Genomic DNA, 22,398 nt, shown 5'->3' on the forward strand with positions numbered 1-22,398 from the left:
ACTTTGGACACATCGTACGAAGAGAGCAATCACTGGAGAAGGACTTCATGGTTGGAAGAATAGAAGAAACAAGGCAAAGAAGACGACCAGCAACCCGATGGCTTGATACTATCAAGAAGACGCCAGAGAAGACCCTGGGGGACCGATCTTGGTGGAGAAGACCCTGGTGAACTATCTATGCTTACACAACATCGATCCTCCTGCAGAACATTCATCCATCAAGTCGCCATGGCTCGAGATTGAGCTGAAGGCTGTTAAATAATACCTAAGCCTGCATCAAAGATGGGAACCCGACATATGAAGTTATATCAGGAAGATAATTGTTGCACCTTCAGACATTACTAAAAGCTCCCATATCTTGAATGTTGTAGAAGGAACTGGATGTAATGCCGCGCTACCATCAATACCCAAATTTGTTGATTATTGATATCTATATTTTGTAGGTCGACGCGTTTCTGGGCTCAAAGTTCCCTTCATCAGGACCATGGAAATCAACAATAGTTACTATTGTTGATTTCCATGGTCCTGATGAAGGAGACTTTGAGCCCAGAAACGTGTTGACCTACAAAATAAACATAATAATCAATAAATGTGTATTATTGGTAGCGCGGCATTACATCCAGTTCCTTCTACAACATTCAAGATTCCCACGTGGAGCGGGTGCAACTGCCATTATATTTATTGCATACATAGGAGTTGTGTCTTCCACATCTCTGCCAGGTGAGTGTTTCATGCTACATATCTCACTTTTTATCTGGTAAAACCCTATTGCGCTCTCTATTTGTTACAGTTTAAAAGCTCCCATACACGTTAGATAAAAGGCGAGATTGGCTGATCATCTAATGTATATAGGAGCCATCCAGCAGATTATTGGGGGACAAAGATTGAGCTGCTGGAAATTAATGACTTGATCCTTTTGTCTGTCAAGTAGAAAAGTCTCTGGTAAATGACGCAGACAGCGCCTCTGCCATAGTGAAAACAGTAATGGCCGGCCGAGCACTTCTGTGTATGGGACGTCAGAAGGGAGAATTAACAGAATAGTTAATTCATCAACTATGTAATGTGTCTTGCAATTTTAACTACTGGGAAAAAAAAAGAAAACAAAAAAAGCCCTTTTCCGCCATCCAGAAATAGTTGGATCGTTGTTGCAGGATTGAAGTGTTAATAGTCTTATATACACGTATGTCACGTATTAGAGATCCATATAAGCTCCACGTGTACGGCTTTAATCGGGAATATAAAGATTACTACTGGATCATTATGGATCTCTAGATTACTCTGATATCACACTTGTGTGAATTCTCTATAAATTTCCACACTCCAAGGTTCCCTCCTGACTTGCTATATGTGGGTAAGAGCTAATCCTTGGTACTTGAGAAGAGTTGGTTAATGTATTGATGAATCAAAAATGTATAATGCGATTGTCTGGAATCCACACGCAGGTAATCAATAACACTTAGTCCTATGGCAGTGACAACCAAAATCAGCCATCAGAATTAGATTTCCAACCTAAAAAATAAAAATTATAGTGGCTTCCGGAAGCTGTAAGATCCTGTAGCCACAACAGCCCATACTGGCACAGATATTTGTACCGCCTCCATTGCTCCAGTCATCTCAGTATAGGACACTTTGGTGGAAAGGCACGATATTGTCATGAGTGATCAGTCCCTGGTTTTCTTAATCATTGAGTCATTGGAAATTATCTATTTTTGGTTGCATCACGTAATCTCAGCTCCCCCCGAGGCGCGGCGGCAGCAGCTGTAGACAGGTTGCACTTTGAGTAGACACTCATCTCCTCTTGTAAGACGGCTGGTGATGAAGAGGCTCAGTGATTAAGCTTCAGCTGGGACGGTCTCCAATAAGCCCTCAGACCACAGAGATATGGCCAGGTTTTCCTTGTCACGGTCGTTCTCGAGAGGTAGATCCTTGACACACACCGGCTTCTCCTCCCAAAGAGTTTTCAGCGCATCCATGTAGGAAAGCGGGAAACGTAAACCACTCACCTGTAATACAGAAGACATGATTATAAAATGCAGGGTCCTGTCCGCACCACCAGATGCCCCTGATCTGAAGACCCTCACTCTCTAACGAAAGCAGCTCATACACATTAGAGTAACTACATCGGAGCTGGCCACCTGACTATTCCCCAAGTCAGAAGGAGATAAGGGGAACGTTGGAGGCGTCTGGACACTGTTTACTTCCCTCACCCCATTCAGAACACAAATACAGAACTATGGCAGAACTAAGCGCATGTTTTGGGGAGGGGTGTAGAAAGAAAGCAGCCAGGTATGTGCATCAGAGTAGCGCCTGTTCATCTGCACTTACTTACAGTACATTAGTCTGCGTGTGATCTGTCTGGCAAATGGAAAGACCCAAAATGCATTTGTCTGAATGAGCCCCAACACAATACACAGCTGTGAACAGTGTCGGTCTTACACCTCAATCAGACATTTCTATTTAAACATATACGTGGTGAAAAAAAAAAAAATGTACCGCGTCATCAGTGCACGGTCATCATCCGTTTTTTACCATCGGTATCATCAGTGTTTTTCACCGATTGATAAATTCTAAAAGCTTCTCCTATACTTTGCAATGTTAAACATGGACTGTACCCTGCTGGTGTCTGTGCCCTGTACAGGTTTTTCACAGACTAAGATGTTAATGGCCCTTTTCATCTATAGATCACAATGGGTACAAAAAAACTGAAAAAATAAATGCTTCAAGAAGTGCAACACGGATATCTGAATGAAGGCTTATCCTAATGTTATCTAGACAGTATTTTCAGTCCGAATGCGGTCAGCGGGAAAACATTTTTTGAAAACCATCGCACCAATGTTACTCAATTGTGCTGCTAGAGGATCGCTTTTTTTCCCCCTTCAGTTTCTATAGATCGAATAACCGTGTAAAAACATACAGCATGCACTATTTTCGTCCATATTTTAGATGAGACTCCCCCATACAATTCTATAGGTGCACAAAAAAAATAAAAATAACTAAATAAATTCACATGTAGATCAACCGTCTCACATCCAATTTTTAGCAATACATTCCAGTTTAACATAGCAATCTGCGTTTATTCTTGTACATTTTAATAACTGACGATTTACAAAAGCAGATGCCATTTGGATGACAATGCAGACAAGAAAAAAAAAAAAAATACATAAAATTTTGGATAAAAATTGGACGATTTTTAAACACTTCGCTTCACCCTTAACTTATTATTAGAAATGACTAATCAGTTGACATAATTAAAAATAAATATAATACATATATACATTTTATTACATATACAGTGGAACCTTGGTTTACGAGCATAATCCGTTCTGGGACTGTGCTTGTAAACCACATTACTCGTCTAGCAAAGCAACATTTCCCTTAGGAAATAATGGAAGCTCAGACAATTCATTCTGCAACTTGTTCAATGTCCCATCCTGGTGCCCTATTGTACACACACACACACACGTACGTACACACACGCACACACACACGCGTACACACACGCGTACACACACACGTACACACACACGTACACACACACGTACACACACACGTACACACACACGTACACACACACGTACACACACACACACACACACACACACACACACACACACACACACACGTACACACACACACACACACACACACACACACACACACACACACACACCTTACCTTCCGTTCCCTCACCGGCCTCCCGATTCTTGTAGTTCACCGGTACAGGATGTGTATCGGGTAACCATTGCGACGATGGAGGAACTTCCGTTGCCAGAGCGCTGACGTCAAAGGCAGGAGCCGCTTGCCTCTGATTGGTCAGAGTGCTGCCTTTGATTAGCGGCTGACAGCGGAAGTTCCTCCATCGTCGCGATGGTTACCCGATACACATCCTGTACCGGCGAACTACAAGAACCAGGAGGCCGGCGATGGAACAGAAGGTAAGCTGAGCATAATATATGTTTGTACGTGCGTGCTTGTGTGTTTGTGTGGACTGCAAGAACGGGTCAGAGCACAGTTAAAGTACGGAACCGGAAGTGTGCGGTATGTGCTCGTACAGCAAAGCATGCTCGTAAACTGAGTTACAAATTTACAGCAAGCTTTGCTTATATAGAGAAATACTCGCAAACCGGGTTACTCGTAAACTGAGGTTCTACTGTATCTTTTAATCTTTGGTAATGGTGACCAGTCTCTACTTGGCAAAGATAATGTCACGCTAGGTACGGGGAAGTACCAAGCGAGCGGCGAAAGTTAAAACGATGGGGACCCTGCGTCTAGGGAAGGGGGAGATGGTGATCCTTGATCAAACCTTCTGCTGGTCCCTGGTGTCCCGCACCACCCTAGATGTGTCCGGCTTGGCGCATAGATGCGGAACCTCTGACCCTAGATATTCCTAGTGACGGGCCCTTAATAGGGAACGAGTGGGATGAGCTCTGTCAGCCCCACTAAATACTAAATGAAGACACAAGGAGGACACAGTGGGAAAAAGCATGAACTACTTATCCACAGATGACACAGGCAGCAGTTCATCAAAGCTTCAGCGAGGATACTACAGAGGAGTACAAGTCTCCTGCTTGCAACCAGAGCTAGAATGATCTGAATAATATCACCAGCACTAGTCCAGGGAAGAGAGAAGGGAATTTTGTTACTTACCGTAAATTCCTTTTCTTCTAGCTCTTATTGGGAGACCCAGACGATTGGGGTATAGCTACTGCCCTCCGGAGGCCACACAAAGCACTACACTAAAAAGTGCAAGGCCCCTCCCCTTCTGGCTATACCCCCCCGTGGTATCACGGGTTCTCCAGTTTTAGTGCCAAAGCAAGAAGGAGGAAGCCAATAACTGGTTTAAACAAATTAACTCCGAATAACGTCGGAGAACTGAAAAACCGTTCAACATGAACAACATGTGTACCCGCAAACAACCAAGAAATCCCGAAGGACAACAGGGCGGGTGCTGGGTCTCCCAATAAGAGCTAGAAGAAAAGGAATTTACGGTAAGTAACAAAATTCCCTTCTTCTTCAGCGCTCTATTGGGAGACCCAGACGATTGGGACGTCCAAAAGCTGTCCCTGGGTGGGTAAAGAGATACCTCATGTTAGAGCTGCAAAACAGCCCTCCCCTACGGGGATGTCACTGCCGCCTGCAGGACTCTTCTACCTAAGCTGGCATCCGCCGAAGCATAGGTATGCACCTGATAATGTTTGGTGAAAGTGTGCAGACTCGACCAGGTAGCTGCCTGGCACACCTGTTGAGCCGAAGCCTGGTGTCGTAGCGCCCAGGACGCACCCACGGCTCTGGTTGAATGGGCTTTCAGCCCTGAGAGAACCGGAAGCCCTGCAGAACGGTAGGCTACCAGAATTGGTTCTTTGATCCATCGAGCCAGGGTGGCTTTAGAAGCCTGCAACCTCTTGCGCGTACCAGCGACAAGGGCATCGGAACGGCGTATGGGCGCCGTGCGGGAAATGTAGATTCTGAGTGCTCTCACCAGATCTAGCAAACGTAAACATTCTCATACCGGTGAACCGGATGAGTGCAAAAGGACGGTAAGGAGATATCCTGATTAAGATGAAACGAGGATACGACCTTAGGGAGAAACTCCGGAATGATGCGCAGCACTACCTTGTCCTGGTGAAAACACCAGGAAGGGAGCCTTGGATGACAGAGCTGCCAGCTCAGACACTCGCCGAAGCGATGTGATCGCAACGAGAAACGCCACCTTCTGTGACAGGCGAGAAAAGGAAACTTCCTTCAGAGGCTCGAAAGGCGGCTTCTGGAGAGCAACTAGAACCCTGTTCAGATCCCATGGATCTAACGGCCGCTTGTACGGGGGTACGATATGACAAACCCCCTGCGGGAACGTGCGCACCTTAGAAAGACGTGCTAGACGCTTCTGAAAAAACACGGATAGTGCTGAGACTTGCCCTTTGAGGGAGTCTAGCGACAAGCCCTTTTCTAACTCCTATTGTAGGAAGGAAAGAAAAGTAGGCAATGCAAATGGCCAGGGAGACACTCCCTGAGTAGAGCACCAGATTAAGAAAATCTTCCACGTTCTGTGGTAGATCTTAGCAGACGTGGGCTTCCTAGCCTGTCTCATGGTGGCAACGACCCCTTGGGATAATCCTGAAGACGCTAGGATCCAGGACACAAAGGCCACACAGTCAGGTTCAGGGCCGCAGAATTCCGATGGAGAAAACGGCCCTTGAGACAGTAAGTCTGGTCGGTCTGGTAGTGACCCCGGTCGGCCGACCGTGAGATGCCACAGATCCGGGTACCACGATCTCCTCGGCCAGTCTGGTGCGACGAGTATGACGCGGCTGCAATCGGATCTGATTTTTGCGCAGTACTCTAGGCAAGAGTGCCAGAGGTGGAAACACATATGTGAGCCGGAACTGCGACCAATCTTGCACTAAGGCGTCTGCCGCCAGAGCTCTGTGATCGCGCGATCGTGCCATAAATGCCGGGACCTTGTTGGTGTGCCGAGACGCCATTAGGTCGACGTCCGGCGCCCCCCAGCGGCAACAGATTTCCTGAAACACGTCCGGGTGAAGGGACCATTCCCCCGCGTCCATGCCCTGGCGACTGAGGAAGTCTGCTTCCCAGTTTTCTACGCCCGGGATGTGAACTGCGGATATGGTGGATGCTGTGTCCTCCACCCACATGAGGATTCGCCGGACTTCCTGGAAGGCTGCTGACTGCGTGTCCCTCCTTGGTGGTTGATGTATGCCACCGCTGTGGAGATGTCCGACTGGATTCGGATCTGCTCTCTTTCTAGCCACTTCTGGAAAGCTAATAGGGTAAGATACCCTGCCCCGATTTCCAGAACATCGATCTGAAGGGTGGACTCCTGCTGAGTCCACGTCCCCTGAGCCATGTGGCGGAGCCAAACTGCTCCCCACCCTGACAGACTCGTATCTGTCGTGACCACTGCCCAGGATGGGGGCTATGACAATGAGGTGGGAATAAGCCACTATTGCAGAGAGTCCTCGGCCGTCAGGGAAAGGGAGACTTCCCGTCCAGGGAGGTTGACTGCCCATCCCATTGGCGGAGAATGTCCCATTGCCGTTGGCGCAGATGAAACTGCGCAAAGAGAACTGCCTCGATGGCTGCCATCTTCCTTAGGAAGTGCATGAGGCGCCTTAAGGGGTGCGACTGGCCTTGAAGGAGAGACTGCACCTCTGTCTGCAGTGAACGCTGCTGGTTCAGCGGAAGCTTCACTATGGCTGATAGAGTATGAAACTCCATGCCGAGATACGTTAGTGATTGAGTCGGAGACAGATTTGACCTTGCCAAATTGATGATCCACCCGAAAGTCTGGAGAGTCTCCAGCGTAACATTCAGGCTGCGTTGGCATGCCTCGAGGGAGGGTGCTTTGACGAGTAGATCGTCCAAGTACGGGATCACCGGGTGTCCCTGAGAGTGCAAGACTGCTACCACTGCTGCCATGACCTTGGTGAACACCCGTGGGGCTGTCGCCAGACTGAATGGCAGAGCTACGAACTGAAGATGTTCGTCTCCTATCACCAAACGTAGAAAACGTTGGTGCTCCGTAGCAATTGGCACGTGGAGATAGGCATCTTTGATGTCTGTTGAGGCAAGGAAGTCTCCTCGAGACATTGAGGCAATGACGGATCGGAGGGATCCCATCCGGAACCGCCTGGCGTTCGCATGCTCGTTGAGCAGTTTCAGGACCAGAACAGGACGGAAGGAACCGTCCATTTTTGGAGCCACAAAGAGATTGGAGTACAAACCCTCGCCCTCGTTCCTGAGGGGGGACAGGGATCACCACTCCTTCTGCTCTTAGCGCGTCCACCGCCTGCAGCAGGGCATCTGCTCTGTGGAGAGGTGGGGCCGTTCTGAAGAATGGAGTCGGAGGACGAGAACAGAACACTGTCCTGTGCACGTGAGCACAATGTCCGTCACCCACCGGTCTGTGACCTGTGGCAGCTAAATGTCGCCAAAGGCGGGGGAGTCTGCCATCAACCGCGGATGCGGAGAGAGAGAGAGAGAGAGAGAGAGCTGAGAGTCCTGAGGAGACCGCCTTGGTAGCGGTTCCTCCGATTGCCTTCCTTGGGCGAGATTGAGCCCGGCCGGAATCTGAGCCCGTCTGAGGTTTTGTAGCCCTTTTGCACGAGGACAATTGGGACCTGCCGGAGCTTGGGAAGGACCGAAACCTCGACTGTACTTTTAGGACAGTATTAACAGGGTAAGTCGCAGTGCAGACATTGCGGAGTTACGGACGCCTCTGCGGTACAGATGTCCCTGCTCAAGGTCAGCTGCGCAAGAACAGCTGAAAAGGTTAGGTTGCCAATACGGCTGTGGATGCCGGAGCAACCGACACGCCGATAGCCTCCTAGACAGATTTCAACCAGAGTCCATCTGTCTGTGAATGGCATCTTTAAGTGAAGCCCCATCTCCAGTGCAACTATGGCTCTATATGCAAGCCTGGAGATTGGAGAATCCACCTTTGGACCCTGGGTCCAGCGCTGACCACGTCAGGGGAAAAGGGATAACGTGTATCCTAAAAACGTTTGGAGAAGACGCTTATCTGGTAAGCGTGGTGTTCCTGGACTGCTTCTCTGAAGTCAGCGTGGCCAGAAAAAAACTCAATATCTGCGTGAGATACTGAAAAGGAACTTCTCCTGTTCGTCTCCTATCTCCACTGGGGGAGCTGAGGGAGAAAGATCCAACCTTCCATTGATGGACGCTATAGGATCATTTGGCGTTACCACCCGGTGTATCCGGATTGAGAGCGATGTCAGTATCAAAGCCCTGAAGAGCTGCCTTTTGGTCAAGTAGATTGCCCATGGGTGCAAGTCTCTATATTATGACTACTCCGTCCCTGTCCATGGACAGGGTTGACAGGAGGTTTCTTTGGCCACAACTAGTAGAGCCCCGGCAGACGAAGTGCTAGAGACCCCGGCAGACGACGTGCTACAGGGGAGCATGCACACAATGGGACGGTGTCATGAACAGCATCCCATGTAGTAAAAACAGCACTGAAAATCTGTGTTGCTTTTTTGCCGCTGCCGACTAGCCATCTAGAAGTATATAGCCAAGATTGGTGACCGTACAGTGCAATGTATAGCATACAGGCATAAAGTACAAAAGACCACTGCAGCACAAGCAATACAAGCAGCATAGAAGCCTGTGCCCTGGCACCCCTGCTCTTCTGCTGCTGTATACTAGTCATCTAGGGGAATATAGCCCAGAAGAGTGACCCTACAGTGCAATGTATAGCATACAAGCACAAGTACAAATGAACACTGCAGCACATGCAATACAAGCAGCATAGAAGCCTGTGCCCTGGCACCCCAGCTCTTCTGCTGCTGTAGACTAGTCATCTCGGGGAATATGGCCCAGAAGAGTGACCATACAGTGCTATGTATAGCATACAAGCACAAGTACAAATGCACACTGCAGCCCATGCAATACAAGCAGCATAGAAAAAAACCTGTGCCCCAGCACCCTTGGTTTTCTGCTGCTGTAGTCTAGCCATTCCAGGAGAATATAGCTAAGACTAGCGACTGTACAGTGCAATGTATAGCATATAAGCATAAACACAAATGAACACCTCAGTCGTGCAATACAAGCAGCCTAGAAAGCCTGTGCCTTAGCACACCTGCTTTCCTGCTGCTGATGTGTCGCTCCCCAAGCGGGCATATAGCGACCTATGCAGTAAAAAACAACACATGTACACACTGCAGTTATATCGTGGTCAGCACTATGTGTGCCTCTTACCGCCCGCCTATAAGCGGGTGTATGATCGCCACCGTCCTGCCTTGGTGCCGAAAGTCCGAGCTCGGACTGCAGTAATGGCTGCCGGCTTCTTCCCCAGCTCATGTGAGGAGGGGCGGGCCGTGGGCGTGCCCCACGTCAGAGCGGGAATCCGGCGTCCGACAGTGTGCAGTGAGAGGGCTGGAGCATGTAAAAAGGCTCCAGCCCTCGGCGCTGCTGATTGCTCAGCGCCTGTCCCCTTCCCTGAGTGACAGGGAGGGGGCGGGAACGAAGCGGCACTAGGCCGCAGAAGCCGGGGACTGGATTTATAAGCGCCGCCGCCGTAAAAGCGCGGTCGGCGCCCAGTCCCCGGCGAACTACAAGTCCCAGCCGCGCCGCCGCTCCCGGAGCGTCCGGCGCGGTAGTTCCCAAAACACAAAGTCACTCAGCAAAGCTGCAGTGACTGTAACCCTTTACTGTCCCCGGCGCACTAGCACACCCAGCAAGTCTGGAGTGTGCTGTGCCTGTGTGTACGGGGACACAGAGTACCTGTAATGGTGCAGGGCCATGTCCCTGAACGGTACTCCAGCTCCGTATCCAGCAGGTTCAAATGGGTCTGTGGATGGAGCCCGGCGTCAGAGCTTTGAGGCCGGCAGGATCCCACTTCCTCAGAGCCCCCCAGGGGGATGTGGAAGGAAAGCAGCATGTGGGCTCCAGCCTCCGTACCAGCAATAGGTACCTCAACCTTACAACACCATCAACGGGTGAGAAGGGAGCATGCTGGGGGCCCTATATGGGCCCTCTTTTCTTCCATCCGAAATAGTCAGCAGCTACTGCTGACTAAAATCTGTGGAGCTATGCGTGGATGTCTGACCTCCTTCGCACAAAGCTTGAAAACTGGAGAACCCGTGATACCACGGGGGGGTATAGCCAGAAGGGGAGGGGCCTTGCACTTTTTAGTGTAGTGCTTTGTGTGGCCTCCGGAGGGCAGTAGCTATACCCCAATCTTCTGGGTCTCCCAATAGAGCGCTGAAGAAAGGGAATTTTGTTTACTTACCGTAAATTCCTTTTCTTCTAGCTCCAATTGGGAGACCCAGACAATTGGGTGTATAGCTATGCCTCCGGAGGCCACACAAAGTATTACACTAAAAGTGTAAAGCCCCTCCCCTTCAGCCTATACACCCCCCGTGCTCACGGGCTCCTCAGTTTTGGTGCAAAAGCAAGAAGGAGGAAAAAATTATAATTGGTTTAAAGTAACTTCAATCCGAAGGAATATCGGAGAACTGAAACCATTCAACATGAACAACATGTGTACACAAAAAACAGGGGCGGGTGCTGGGTCTCCCAATTGGAGCTAGAAGAAAAGGAATTTACGGTAAGTAAACAAAATTCCCTTCTTCTTTGTCGCTCCATTGGGAGACCCAGACAATTGGGACGTCCAAAAGCAGTCCCCGGGTGGGTAAATAATACCTCATAATAGAGCCGTAACCGGCTCCGTCCTACAGGTGGGCAACCGCCGCCTGAAGGACTCGCCTACCTAGGCTGGCATCTGCCGAAGCATAGGTATGCACCCGATAGTGTTTCGTGAAAGTGTGCAGGCTCGACCAGGTAGCCGCCTGACACACCTGCTGAGCCGTAGCCTGGTGCCGCAAAGCCCAGGACGCTCCCACGGCCCTGGTAGAATGGGCCTTCAGCCCTGAGGGAACCGGAAGCCCGGAGGAACGATAAGCCTCGAGAATTGGTTCCTTGATCCACCGAGCCAGGGTTGACTTGGAAGCTTGTGTCCCTTTACGCTGGCCAGCGACAAGGACAAAGAGTGCATCCGAGCGGCGCAGAGGCGCCGTACGAGAAATGTAGAATCTGAGTGCTCTCACCAGATCTAACAAGTGCAAATCCTTTTCACATTGGTGAACTGGATGAGGACAAAAAGAGGGTAAGGAGATATCCTGATTGAGATGAAAGGGGGATACCACCTTAGGGAGAAATTCCGGAACCGGACGCAGAACCACCTTGTCCTGGTGAAACACCAGGAAGGGGGCTTTGCATGACAGCGCTGCTAGCTCAGACACTCTCCGAAGCGAAGTGACTGCTACTAGGAAAACCACTTTCTGCGAAAGGCGTGAGAGAGAGATATCCCTCATTGGCTCGAACGGTGGTTTCTGAAGAACCATCAGCACCCTGTTCAGATCCCAGGGTTCTAACGGACGCTTGTAAGGAGGTACGATGTGACAAACCCCCTGCAGGAACGTGCGAACCTGTGGAAGTCTGGCTAGGCGCTTCTGAAAAAAGACAGAGAGTGCAGAGACTTGTCCCTTAAGGGAGCCTAGTGACAAACCCTTTTCTAATCCGGATTGAAGGAAGGACAGAAAAGTGGGCAAGGTAAACGGCCAGGGAGAAACACCCTGAGCAGAGCACCACGACAGTAATATTTTCCACGTCCTGTGGTAGATCTTGGCGGACGTTGGTTTCCTAGCCTGTCTCATGGTGGCAATGACCTCTTGAGATAATCCTGAAGACGCTAGGATCCAGGACTCAATGGCCACACAGTCAGGTTCAGGGCCGCAGAATTCAGATGGAAAAACGGCCCTTGAGACAGCAAGTCTGGTCGGTCTGGTAGTACCCACGGTTGGCCGACCGTGAGATGCCACAGATCCGGGTACCACGACCTCCTCGGCCAGTCTGGAGCGACGAGGATGGCGCGGCGGCAGTCGGCCCTGATCTTGCGTAACACTCTGGGCAACAGTGCCAGAGGAGGAAACACATAAGGGAGTTGAAACTGCGACCAATCCTGAACTAAGGCGTCTGCCGCCAGAGCTCTGTGATCTTGAGACCGTGCCATGAACGTCGGGACCTTGTTGTTGTGCCGGGACGCCATTAGGTCGACATCCGGCATGCCCCAGCGGCAACAGATCTCCTGAAACACGTCCGGGTGAAGGGACCATTCCCCTGCATCCATGCCCTGGCGACTGAGAAAGTCTGCTTCCCAGTTTTCTACGCCCGGGATGTGAACTGCGGATATGGTCGAGGCTGTGGCTTCCACCCACAGCAGAATCCGCCGAACTTCCTGGAAGGCTTGCCGACTGCGTGTCCCGCCTTGGTGGTTGATGTATGCCACCGCTGTGGAGTTGTCCGACTGAATTCGGATCTGTTTGCCTTCCAGCCACGGCTGGAACGCTTTTAGGGCAAGATACACTGCCCTTATCTCCAGAACATTGATCTGAAGGGAGGACTCTGGCTGAGTCCAAGTCCCCTGAGCCCTGTGGTGGAGAAAGACCGCTCCCCACCCTGACAGGCTCGCGTCCGTCGTGACCACAGCCCAGGATGGGGGCAGGAAGGATTTCCCCTCCGACAGAGAAGTGGGAAGAAGCCACCACTGAAGGGAAGCTTTGGCTGCCCGAGAAAGGGAGACGTTCCTGTCGAGGGACGTCGACTTCCTGTCCCATTTGCGGAGAATGTCCCATTGAAGTGGGCGCAGATGAAACTGCGCAAAAGGAACTGCCTCCATTGCTGCCACCATCTTCCCTAGGAAGTGCATGAGGCGCCTCAGGGGGTGTGACTGACCATGAAGGAGAGATTGCACCGTCTGTAGTGAACGCTGTTTGTTCAGCGGAAGCTTCACTATCGCTGAGTATGAAACTCCATGCCAAGATATGTCAGCGATTGGGCCGGTGTCAAATTTGACTTTGGAAAATTGATGATCCACCCGAAACTCTGGAGAGTTTCCAGAGCAATGTTCAGGCTGTGTTGGCATGCCCCTTGAGAGGGTGCCTTGACAAGTAGATCGTCCAAGTAAGGGATCACCGAGTGTCCCTGAGAGTGTAGGATTGCCACCACTGTTGCCATGACCTTGGTGAAGACCCGTGGGGCTGTTGCCAGGCCAAAAGGTAGTGCCACGAACTGAAGGTGGGGAGAAATATCCAACACCTGATTGATGGTTGCTATAAGGTCATTCACTATGGCGTCACCATCAGGCGTATCTAGGTTGAGAGCGGCTTCAGGATCAGAATCCTGATCTGATACCTCCGCTTCATCCTCCAGAGAGTCCCCCTGCTGGGACCCTGAACAGTGTGATGAGGTGGAGGGAATTTCCCAGCGACCCCGCTTGGTCGGCCTGGGACTGCGGTCCGTGTCAGAGACCTCACCCTGGGACCTATGGGATACCCCAGGGGCACTTTGCTGTTCCAATTGAGGGGGACCAGGGGTCAAGGATTGGATAGAGCCCGGGGCCTGAATCACCGGTCTGGACTGCAATGCTTCCAGTATTTTAGCAGACCATTTATCCATAGTCTCAGACAGTTTGTCAGCAAAGGCTGCAAACTCCGTCCCTGTCACCTGGACAGTGGTAGCAGGTGGATCCACCTGGGCCACCAGTCGCAGAGGCTCCGGCTGAGTAAGTGCCACAGGGGCCGAGCATTGCACACAATGAGGGTCAGTGGAACCTGCCGGTAGTACAGCTGTACATGAGGTACAAGTTGCAAAGTACGCCTGTGCTTTGGCACCCTTGCTTTTTGCAGATGACATGTTGTCTCCTCTGAGAACAACCAGGAGGGTATATAGCCAAAAATCAACAGAGCGACCGTACAGTGCAATGTATAGCCTATAAGCCTATATATATATATATACACACTTCGGTACTCAGTGGGGCCAGCACCTCAGGTGCTGCTTACCGACCGCTCAAAGCAGTTGTGTGGTCACCGGATTCCCTGCCTGGGTCTCCCTGTGTTGTCTCTCCTCTCCAGCGTCTGAATCGCTAAAAGGAATGGCTGCCGGCGTTCTGTGGGGAGGAGGAGATCGTGGGCGTGCCCAAGAAAAGTGCGGGAATCCATTGCCCCACTGTACTGAGTGAGGAGGGAGGAGGATACTAATGTATGCTCCAGCCCTCCGCTGACGATCCGTGCAGCGTCCCGCCCCTTCCCTGACTGGCAGGCCTGTGGGCGGGAATAAACGACACTAGGCCGCAGAAGCCGGGGACTAAAGTTATAAGCGCGGCCGGCAATAAGCGCGGCCGCGCGGTAGTCCCCCGGCGCACAAACACACCCAGCAGTGCTGGAAAGTGTCTGGCACAAGCGCTCCATGTCCGGCGCACTAACACACCCAGCCGTGCTGGAAAGTGTCTGGCACAAGCGCTCCATGTCCGGCGCACTAACACACCCAGCAGTGCTGGAAAGTGTCTGGCCCAGGCGCTGCATGTCCGGCGCACTAACACACCCAGCCGTGCTGGAAAGTGTCTGGCACAAGCGCTCCATGTCCGGCGCACTAACACACCCAGCAGTGCTGTAATGTGTCTGGCACCAGCGCTCCATGCGCGGTCCCCACGGGGACACAGAGTACCTCATAGTAGCAGGGCCTTGTCCCTGACGATACTCAGCTCCTATCCTGCAGATTCCCAGGGGCTGCGGAGGGAGCACGGTCCCAGTGCCTAGAGACCGATCCTGGATCCCACTTCACCCAGAGCCCTAAGGGATGGGGAAGGAAAACAGCATGTGGCTCCTGCCTGTGTACCCGCAATGGGTACCTCAACCTTAACAGCACCGCCGACAAAGTGGGGTGAGAAGGGAGCATGCTGGGGGCCCTGTTATGGGCCCTCTTTTCTTCCATCCGACCTGGTCAGCAGCTGCTGCCGACCAAGCTGTGGAGCTATGCGTGGATGTCTGCCTCCTTCGCACAAAGCATAAAAATTGAGGAGCCCGTGAGCACGGGGGGTGTATAGGCTGAAGGGGAGGGGCTTTACACTTTTAGTGTAATACTTTGTGTGGCCTCCGGAGGCATAGCTATACACCCAATTGTCTGGGTCTCCCAATGGAGCGACAAAGAAAGGTAGTATTAAAGCACCAAGAGATTACTGATTATCAGCAGCTGGGTGGAAGGTGAGCTCCTGTTGGGTCCAAAAGGGGGAGAGATGAATCCAGCAGGAAAGCTACCTATTCTGATGAATACTAACAGCAGGAACAATGGAAATCAGGGATCATTCTGCGCAGCCAAACGCTGTGACCTTCTACAGCCAGAAACCACATGACTGTCACCCATGACAGATGAGCTCTAAAAAGTAACATGCTCCGAGTGTTAAATATAGGGAGTTGGGCTTGAATTACTATATAGGATGTCTAGTACAAAGTTTTTGGGTCATGTGTGAAATAATTGGGTTCCCTGGTTTGGATACCTGTGACCAGCACTGTACTGGAGCATTGCTGTTCATGCAACCGCACAAGGTATATTAATGTAGACTTTCACTCTATTTTTTGATGCAATAAACGCTGCTCCTCGGAGGGGACGTCCATATTTGCCTATTGAAGCTGAGGACTGCATTCCTTGCACATAGTAACACTATAGGTGTTAAAGATGATCTATAGTGTTTTCTGCAGTATTTTAATTGAAAATTCTCATTTTGATTCCATACCTTCATTAAACATTTGCGATTCCTCACAATGAAGCTGCCCATTTACCTACATTCCTCCCATATACATGTACTACTCAGCTGAGCATGCATGTGTTCTCATTAGGGAAAGGGTAGTACGCTGGTACCACGTACTTCTGCCAGTGTTTAATCCCTTTGACAGCAAAATGATCAGTAGGTTGAAATCCACACGAGCTATCCCTCACCCCAACACCCCGAGAAATCTGCCTTTTGGGGAGAGCTGGTGATTTAAGACAATCAGAATTGATATGAAGCCAGATTATAGTTCTGCACTTGTTACAGAAGCCTCTGAAACCTTAAAAAAATGTGCGATAATCTGTAAAGGCCTCTTGATATCTGATGTGATTTGAGTGATAAAAAGATAAAAAGGCAACAAATGTCAGTTATTACTACAGGTGAAGCCACAGCGCCACCACCTGGACCGTCCGGGAACAAGACCACGTCCTCCACATACACAGATCACGCAAAACCAGTTTTTCTTAAAAGACAGAAGAGAAAGCCTAACCCATAAAACACCAATATATCCCCCACGGGAGAGATATTTTTCTTACTTCTACTTGCACTTAGGGAATTGCGCAAACATATATTAGCTGACTACCATAAAACAATGTGAACAGGGGGAAGCGTGTGTTATTTCTGCTGACGGCTTTAAAGTTGCAGTCGCATGTCACAATCAGCTGTGAACAAGTAGATACACAACGGTCTTATGAGATCCGCACCACATCAGTATGGCCGGCACTGCCGAGGACACCGGGGGCGTCACAAGAGGAACGCCACTTTATTAGGGTCAAAATATAACCACAGTCAGGATTTTATTTTCCTAAATAAAACAAGTTAATAATTAAAATATTACATTATACTAACTAGAAATTATATACAGCTTTTTTTTAGCTAAAAAAAATAAAATAAAAAATAAAAATAAAAGCCTGAATGTCTATGGCCAGCTATGTATTAATGCTAAAAAGTGAAAAAAAAACAAACAAAAAACAAAAATGTATAAAATTATATATCAGATATATATCTCTATCACACAAGCTGAAATTAGAAATAGGTAAAGCATCTGCCCCTCCTTATCACCAGCGAACGTCCCACCGCGGATGCCCATCGGGGACCTCTCCTGACATGAGCGGATCGGCTGCATGTATTTCTATGCAGCTGCACGCTCATGTCCTGACAGCGTCAGGCCGTGCCGGGTGATACTTGCACGAGTCATACGCAAGTGGAACTCCGGCCTTATAGGATTCCTGGGCAATTTACTAAGATGACTGCTTGATCGTCATCTAGGTATGTGTATGCCGGTTCACTCTCCGGCTATTTCTGTTTTGGAGAAACTGGCTCGGGCCTTTGCTTGATATGCTGCTGTATTGTACACTATTATGGAGTTGTATAGGCTCATGCTATTTTTGGTTAGCGGTGGCTATCATGCATGTACTAGGGTTTTTGCAGCTTCTTGGGAAAGGAATATACGGATCCGGGAAATATTTTTGAGTTGGAGGCGGCAGGAGGTGAAGAGGGCTTGGATATGTGGCTTGAAAGAGAGATCAGAGTCTAGAGTTACTCCCAGGCAGTGAGCGCGTGGCACTGGGGAAAGTGAGCAGCCATTGACATTGATGGATATGTCAGGTGGGGGGGTTTGAGTGATGAAGAAGGATAATTAATTCATTTTTGTTCATGTTCAGTTTTAGGAATCACGTAGAGAAAAAAAGGATGAAATAGCAGAGAGACATTGTGGGATTTTGGTTAGTTAAGCCCGCTTTACACGCTACAACATATCTAACGATGTGTTGGCGGGGTCACGTCGTAAGTGACGCACATCTGGCATCGTTAGTGTTGTTGTACTGTGTGACAGCTACGTGTGATTGCGATTGAACGTAAAACAGTTCATCGCATACACGTCGTTCATTTCCTAAAAAGTGCACGTTGCAGATTGTTCAATGTTCCCGAGGCAGCACACATCGCAGTGTGTGACACCCCGGGAACGATGAACAGATCTTACCTGCGTCCCGCGGCTCCCGCCGGCAATGCGGAAGGAAGGAGGTGGGCGGGATGTTTACGTCCCGCTCATCTCTACCCCTCCGCTTTTATTGGCCGGCGGCCGTGTGACGCCGAACGTCCCTCCCACTCCAGGAAGTGGATGTTCGCCACCCACATCGAGGTCGTATGGAGGGGTAAGTATGTGTGACAGCTTTTGAACGATTGTGCGGCTCGTGCAACAAATTGCACAAGCCGCACAAACGATGGGGGCGTGTGCGATCGCATACGAGATCGCACACGCAATTGTAAGGTGTAAAGCAGGCTTAAGGAGGTGATGTCAGGTCCAGAGAGGTAGATCTGCCTATCATCAGCGTAGAGATGATACTAAAAGCCGTGGGACTCCATGAGCTGTCCCAGGCCGAAGGTGTAGATGAAGAACAGCAGGGGTCCAAGAACTAAACGTTGGGGACATCAACAGATAGGGGGCGAGATGAGGAAGTGGTCTGAGAGTGGGAGATGCTGAAAGTTCGGTCAGTTAGGTATGAGGAGATCCAGGATAGGGCCAAGTCTCTGATGCCCAGAGATAAGAGAATTTGTAGTAGAAGGGAATGGTCTACTATGTCAAAGGCAGAGGACAAGTCCAGGAGGAGGAGGACAGAGTAGTGTCGCTTGGCTTTTGCGGTTAGTAGGTCATTAGTGACTTTGGTCAGGGCAGTTTCAGTGAAATGATGCGGTCGGAAGTCAGATTGTAACCGGTCAAAGAAGGAGCAGGAGGAGAGGTATGAGGACAGTTCAAGATGGACATGCTGTTCCAGTAGTTAAGAGGCATAGGGGAGAAGTGATATGGGGTGATAGTTTGACACAGAGGAAGGGTCAAGAGAGGGCATTTTGAGGATGGGTGTAAGGGAGGCATGTTTAAAGCATGCAGGGAATACACCTGTTAGTGATAGGTTGAAGAGATGTGTTAGGGTTGGGATGAAGACTGTGGTGAGATTGGGGATGAGGTGAGATGGGAGTGGATCAAGAAGGCAGGTTGTGAGATGTGATCTTGAGAGTAGAGTGGAGAGATTATCTTCTGTCATGGTGGAGAAGCTGGATTCGGAGGAAGAAGGCTGAGTAGTTGTGAGGAGGGGCTGTGGTGATTGTGGGCCAAAGATTGCTCTGATGTTGTCAATCTTCTGCTTGAAGAAAGAAACAAAGTCTTCAACTGAGAGGAGAGGAGAGGGAGGTGGTGCTGGGGGACAGAGGAGAGAGTTAAAAGTGTTGAATAGCTGTTTCGGGTTGTGAGATAGAGAGGATATGAGGGATAAGAAGTATTTTTGTTTTTCAGCAATGAGTGCAGACTTGAAAGTGGTGAGGGCCTATTTGTATGTGACGAAGGGCTCGGTGGAATGAGACTTCTTCCATCTGTGCTCTGGAAGCCCGTCTATCATAATGTATTTACGACTTAGTGGTAAGCTTTTCTCACACAGCTAGTTATGCATAGTTTTTCAGTGATGAACATGGTGGTCCTGCTTATGTATAAATATCTGTGCTATTGAGAATTGGACCATCATGCCCTGACTACAATTGGACGCGACTATTATTATCAAACACTAAGCACTTTTGTTTCAGGTTATAATTGGTGGTAGATACCCTATTAACTGGTGGGGAGGGACATTTAAGGGATAGCTGACGTGGAGCGGGGGCACTACGAATCTGTCAGGGAGCAGTGAAGGGTGAGCCTTTTTATCCCAGACCCCTTTGCCTCATTTCTCAGGCCATCACTGCCCTTTTCAGCTCTCACTACCTTATACCATCGGAGTTATCCTAGGCGTGCACTCTACACAGCGCCTTAGCTTATTGTTGGGCTATTTTTAATATTAACTTAATAAAGTATCATAATTTAAAGGGATTATTACGGTTCGTTTTAAAAAGGAAGAAAAAACAGTTAATGTAGCGGAGCCAGCAGCGACCTGCCCAAATTACTGGTGTTCAGTCCCCGTGGTTGGGCGCGGACAGGTCCAATGTAATAAGATGGAAAGTTAGAATACTTACAGGAGGGCTTTCTTCATTGTCTGACACCATGTGCGTTTTCCTTTCATTCTTCAAGGCATGGAGAACATAAATCATCAACTCTTCTGAGGGCTTCTGTAATAGCAATCACAAAAAATTCATATTAATCGGTCACAATGACTACAACACAAGGTGGAGGTGGCTTACTGTGGACAGACTGGGTCTTTATAAACCTTACATGGAAAGGACAGGGTATTACTGCCTTGTTTCTTTATTAAAACTAGTCCAGTTTAAAAAGAAGCCATTGTGACGAACGTTACATGATTTCTGCAACTAACAAAGGCCGATGCAATTTGACCCTTTAGCATAACACATATATACAGTAGACCCACGTGTATTAGGAACCCGTCGACTTAACAGGTGAACAAAATGCATTCCAAGAGTTAGAGATAAAAAAGAAAATTTTGTTTACTTACCGTAAATTCTTTTTGTTATAGTTCCGTATTGGGAGACCCAGACATTGGGTGTATAGCTTCTGCCTCCGGAGGACACACAAAGTACTACACTCAAAAGTGTAGCTCCTCCCTCTGAGCTTATACACCCCCTGGAGAAACCAGATCTAGCCAGTTTAGTGCAAAAGCTGAAGGAGAATAGCCACCCACAAGTAAAAACAGAGCAAGAACCGGAACAACCGGCGCCTCTGTCTACGACAACAGCCGGTGATAACACGCGGAACAAGAAACTGCCAACAGGCAACAGGGAGGGTGCTGGGTCTCCCAATACGGAACTATAAGAAAAAGAATTTACGGTAAGTAAACAAAATTCTTTTTTTCTTTATCGTTCCTATGGGAGACCCAGACATTGGGACGTCTCAAAGCAGTCAATGGGTGGGAATAAACAGAAAAACTGAGAAGTAGGCAGAGCCTAACTTCATAAAAACAAAAAAGTGAGCCGGAGTATGAGATGGTATACATGGAACTTGTGAGACCATGAAGGATGCGTCTGCCCAAGCTCGCATCTGCCGAAGCATGAGCATGCACTTGGTAGTGCTTTGAAAAGGTATGCAGGCTAGTCCAAGTGGCAGCCTGACAGACTTGCTGAGCCGTAGCCTGGTGCCTGAAAGCCCAAGAGGCACCGACAGCTCTGGTCGAGTGTGCCTTGATCCCCGGCGGGGGAGGCACCTGAGAACCCAGGTAGGCATCCGAAATGGTGGACCTAATCCAACGGGCTAAGGTCGGCTTAGAAGCAGAGAGGCCCTTGCGCCGACCTGTGGTTAGCACAAAAAGAGAGGTGCACTGCCTAAGGGCAGCGGTGCGAGACACATAGATCCGGAGCGCCCGCACCAGATCCAGAGTATGCAACGCTTTTTCAAAGCGATGAACAGGAGCCGGACAAAAGGAAGGTAGGGTAATGTCCTGGTTAAGGTGGAAAGGAGAAACCACCTTAGGGAGAAAGTCCGGAGTCGGACGGAGAACCACCATGTCTTGATGAAAAACCAAAAAAGGGGACTCCGAAGAGAGCGCAGCTAAATCAGATACTCTCCTGAGGGAAGTTATGGCCACTAGAAAGACCACTTTCTGTGAAAGACGAAACAAAGAAACCTCCCTAAGAGGTTCAAAGGGGGGTTTCTGCAAAGCCGTGAGAACCAAATTGAGGTCCCAGGGATCCAAGGGCCGCCGGTAAGGCGGAATGATGTGAGACGCACCTTGCATGAAGGTGCGGACCTGAGCCAGCCGGGCGATACGCCGCTGGAACAGCACTGACAGAGCCGAGACTTGTCCCTTGAGAGAGTTGAGGGACAGTCCCAGCTGCAGACCGGACTGTAGAAAAGACAGAAGGGTCGGCAAGGAAAAAGGCCAAGGAGAATGGCCAGAAGAGCGACACCAGGACAGGAAAATTTTCCAAGTCCTGTGATAGATCTTGGCAGAGGAAGACTTACGGGCCCGAGTCATCGTGGAGATGACTTCAGGTGGGATACCAGAAGCCGTCAAGATCCAGGACTCAAGAGCCCCGCCGTCAATCTGAGAGCCGCAGAATTCTGGCGGAAAAACGAACCTTGTGAGAGAAGGTCTGGACGGTCCGGAAGATGCCACGGCACCTCTACGGACAGATGGAGCAGGTCTGGGTACCAAGCTCGCCTGGGCCAGTCCGGGGCAATGAGAATGACTCGACGGCCCTCCATTCTGATCTTGCGCAGAACTCTGGGCAAGAGAGCTAGAGGGGGAAACACGTAGGACAGATGAAACTGGGACCAGTCTTGAACCAGAGCGTCCGCTGCGAAGGCCTGAGGATCGTGGGAGCGAGCC

The 22,398-nt window shown here is 49.7% G+C and overlaps 1 protein-coding gene across 2 annotated transcripts in view; it reads right to left on the reverse strand.

Annotated features, from left to right (window-relative positions):
• Positions 1-609: 609 nt before the first annotated feature.
• RIOX2 (ribosomal oxygenase 2) overlaps positions 610-22,398 on the reverse strand; it is a 73,918-nt gene continuing 52,129 nt past the window's right edge. For both annotated transcript variants that reach the window (XM_075335129.1, XM_075335130.1), the window contains exons 9-10: positions 20,135-20,227; positions 610-2,003 (exon numbers count right to left, since the gene is read on the reverse strand). In XM_075335129.1, coding sequence (XP_075191244.1) covers positions 1,833-2,003; positions 20,135-20,227 — 264 coding nt within the window. In that variant the 3' untranslated portion in view covers positions 610-1,832. The remainder of the gene's footprint in view (positions 2,004-20,134; positions 20,228-22,398) is intronic.

Source organism: Anomaloglossus baeobatrachus, chromosome 2 (assembly GCF_048569485.1).
Source record: "Anomaloglossus baeobatrachus isolate aAnoBae1 chromosome 2, aAnoBae1.hap1, whole genome shotgun sequence".
Classification (NCBI taxonomy): domain Eukaryota; kingdom Metazoa; phylum Chordata; class Amphibia; order Anura; family Aromobatidae; genus Anomaloglossus; species Anomaloglossus baeobatrachus.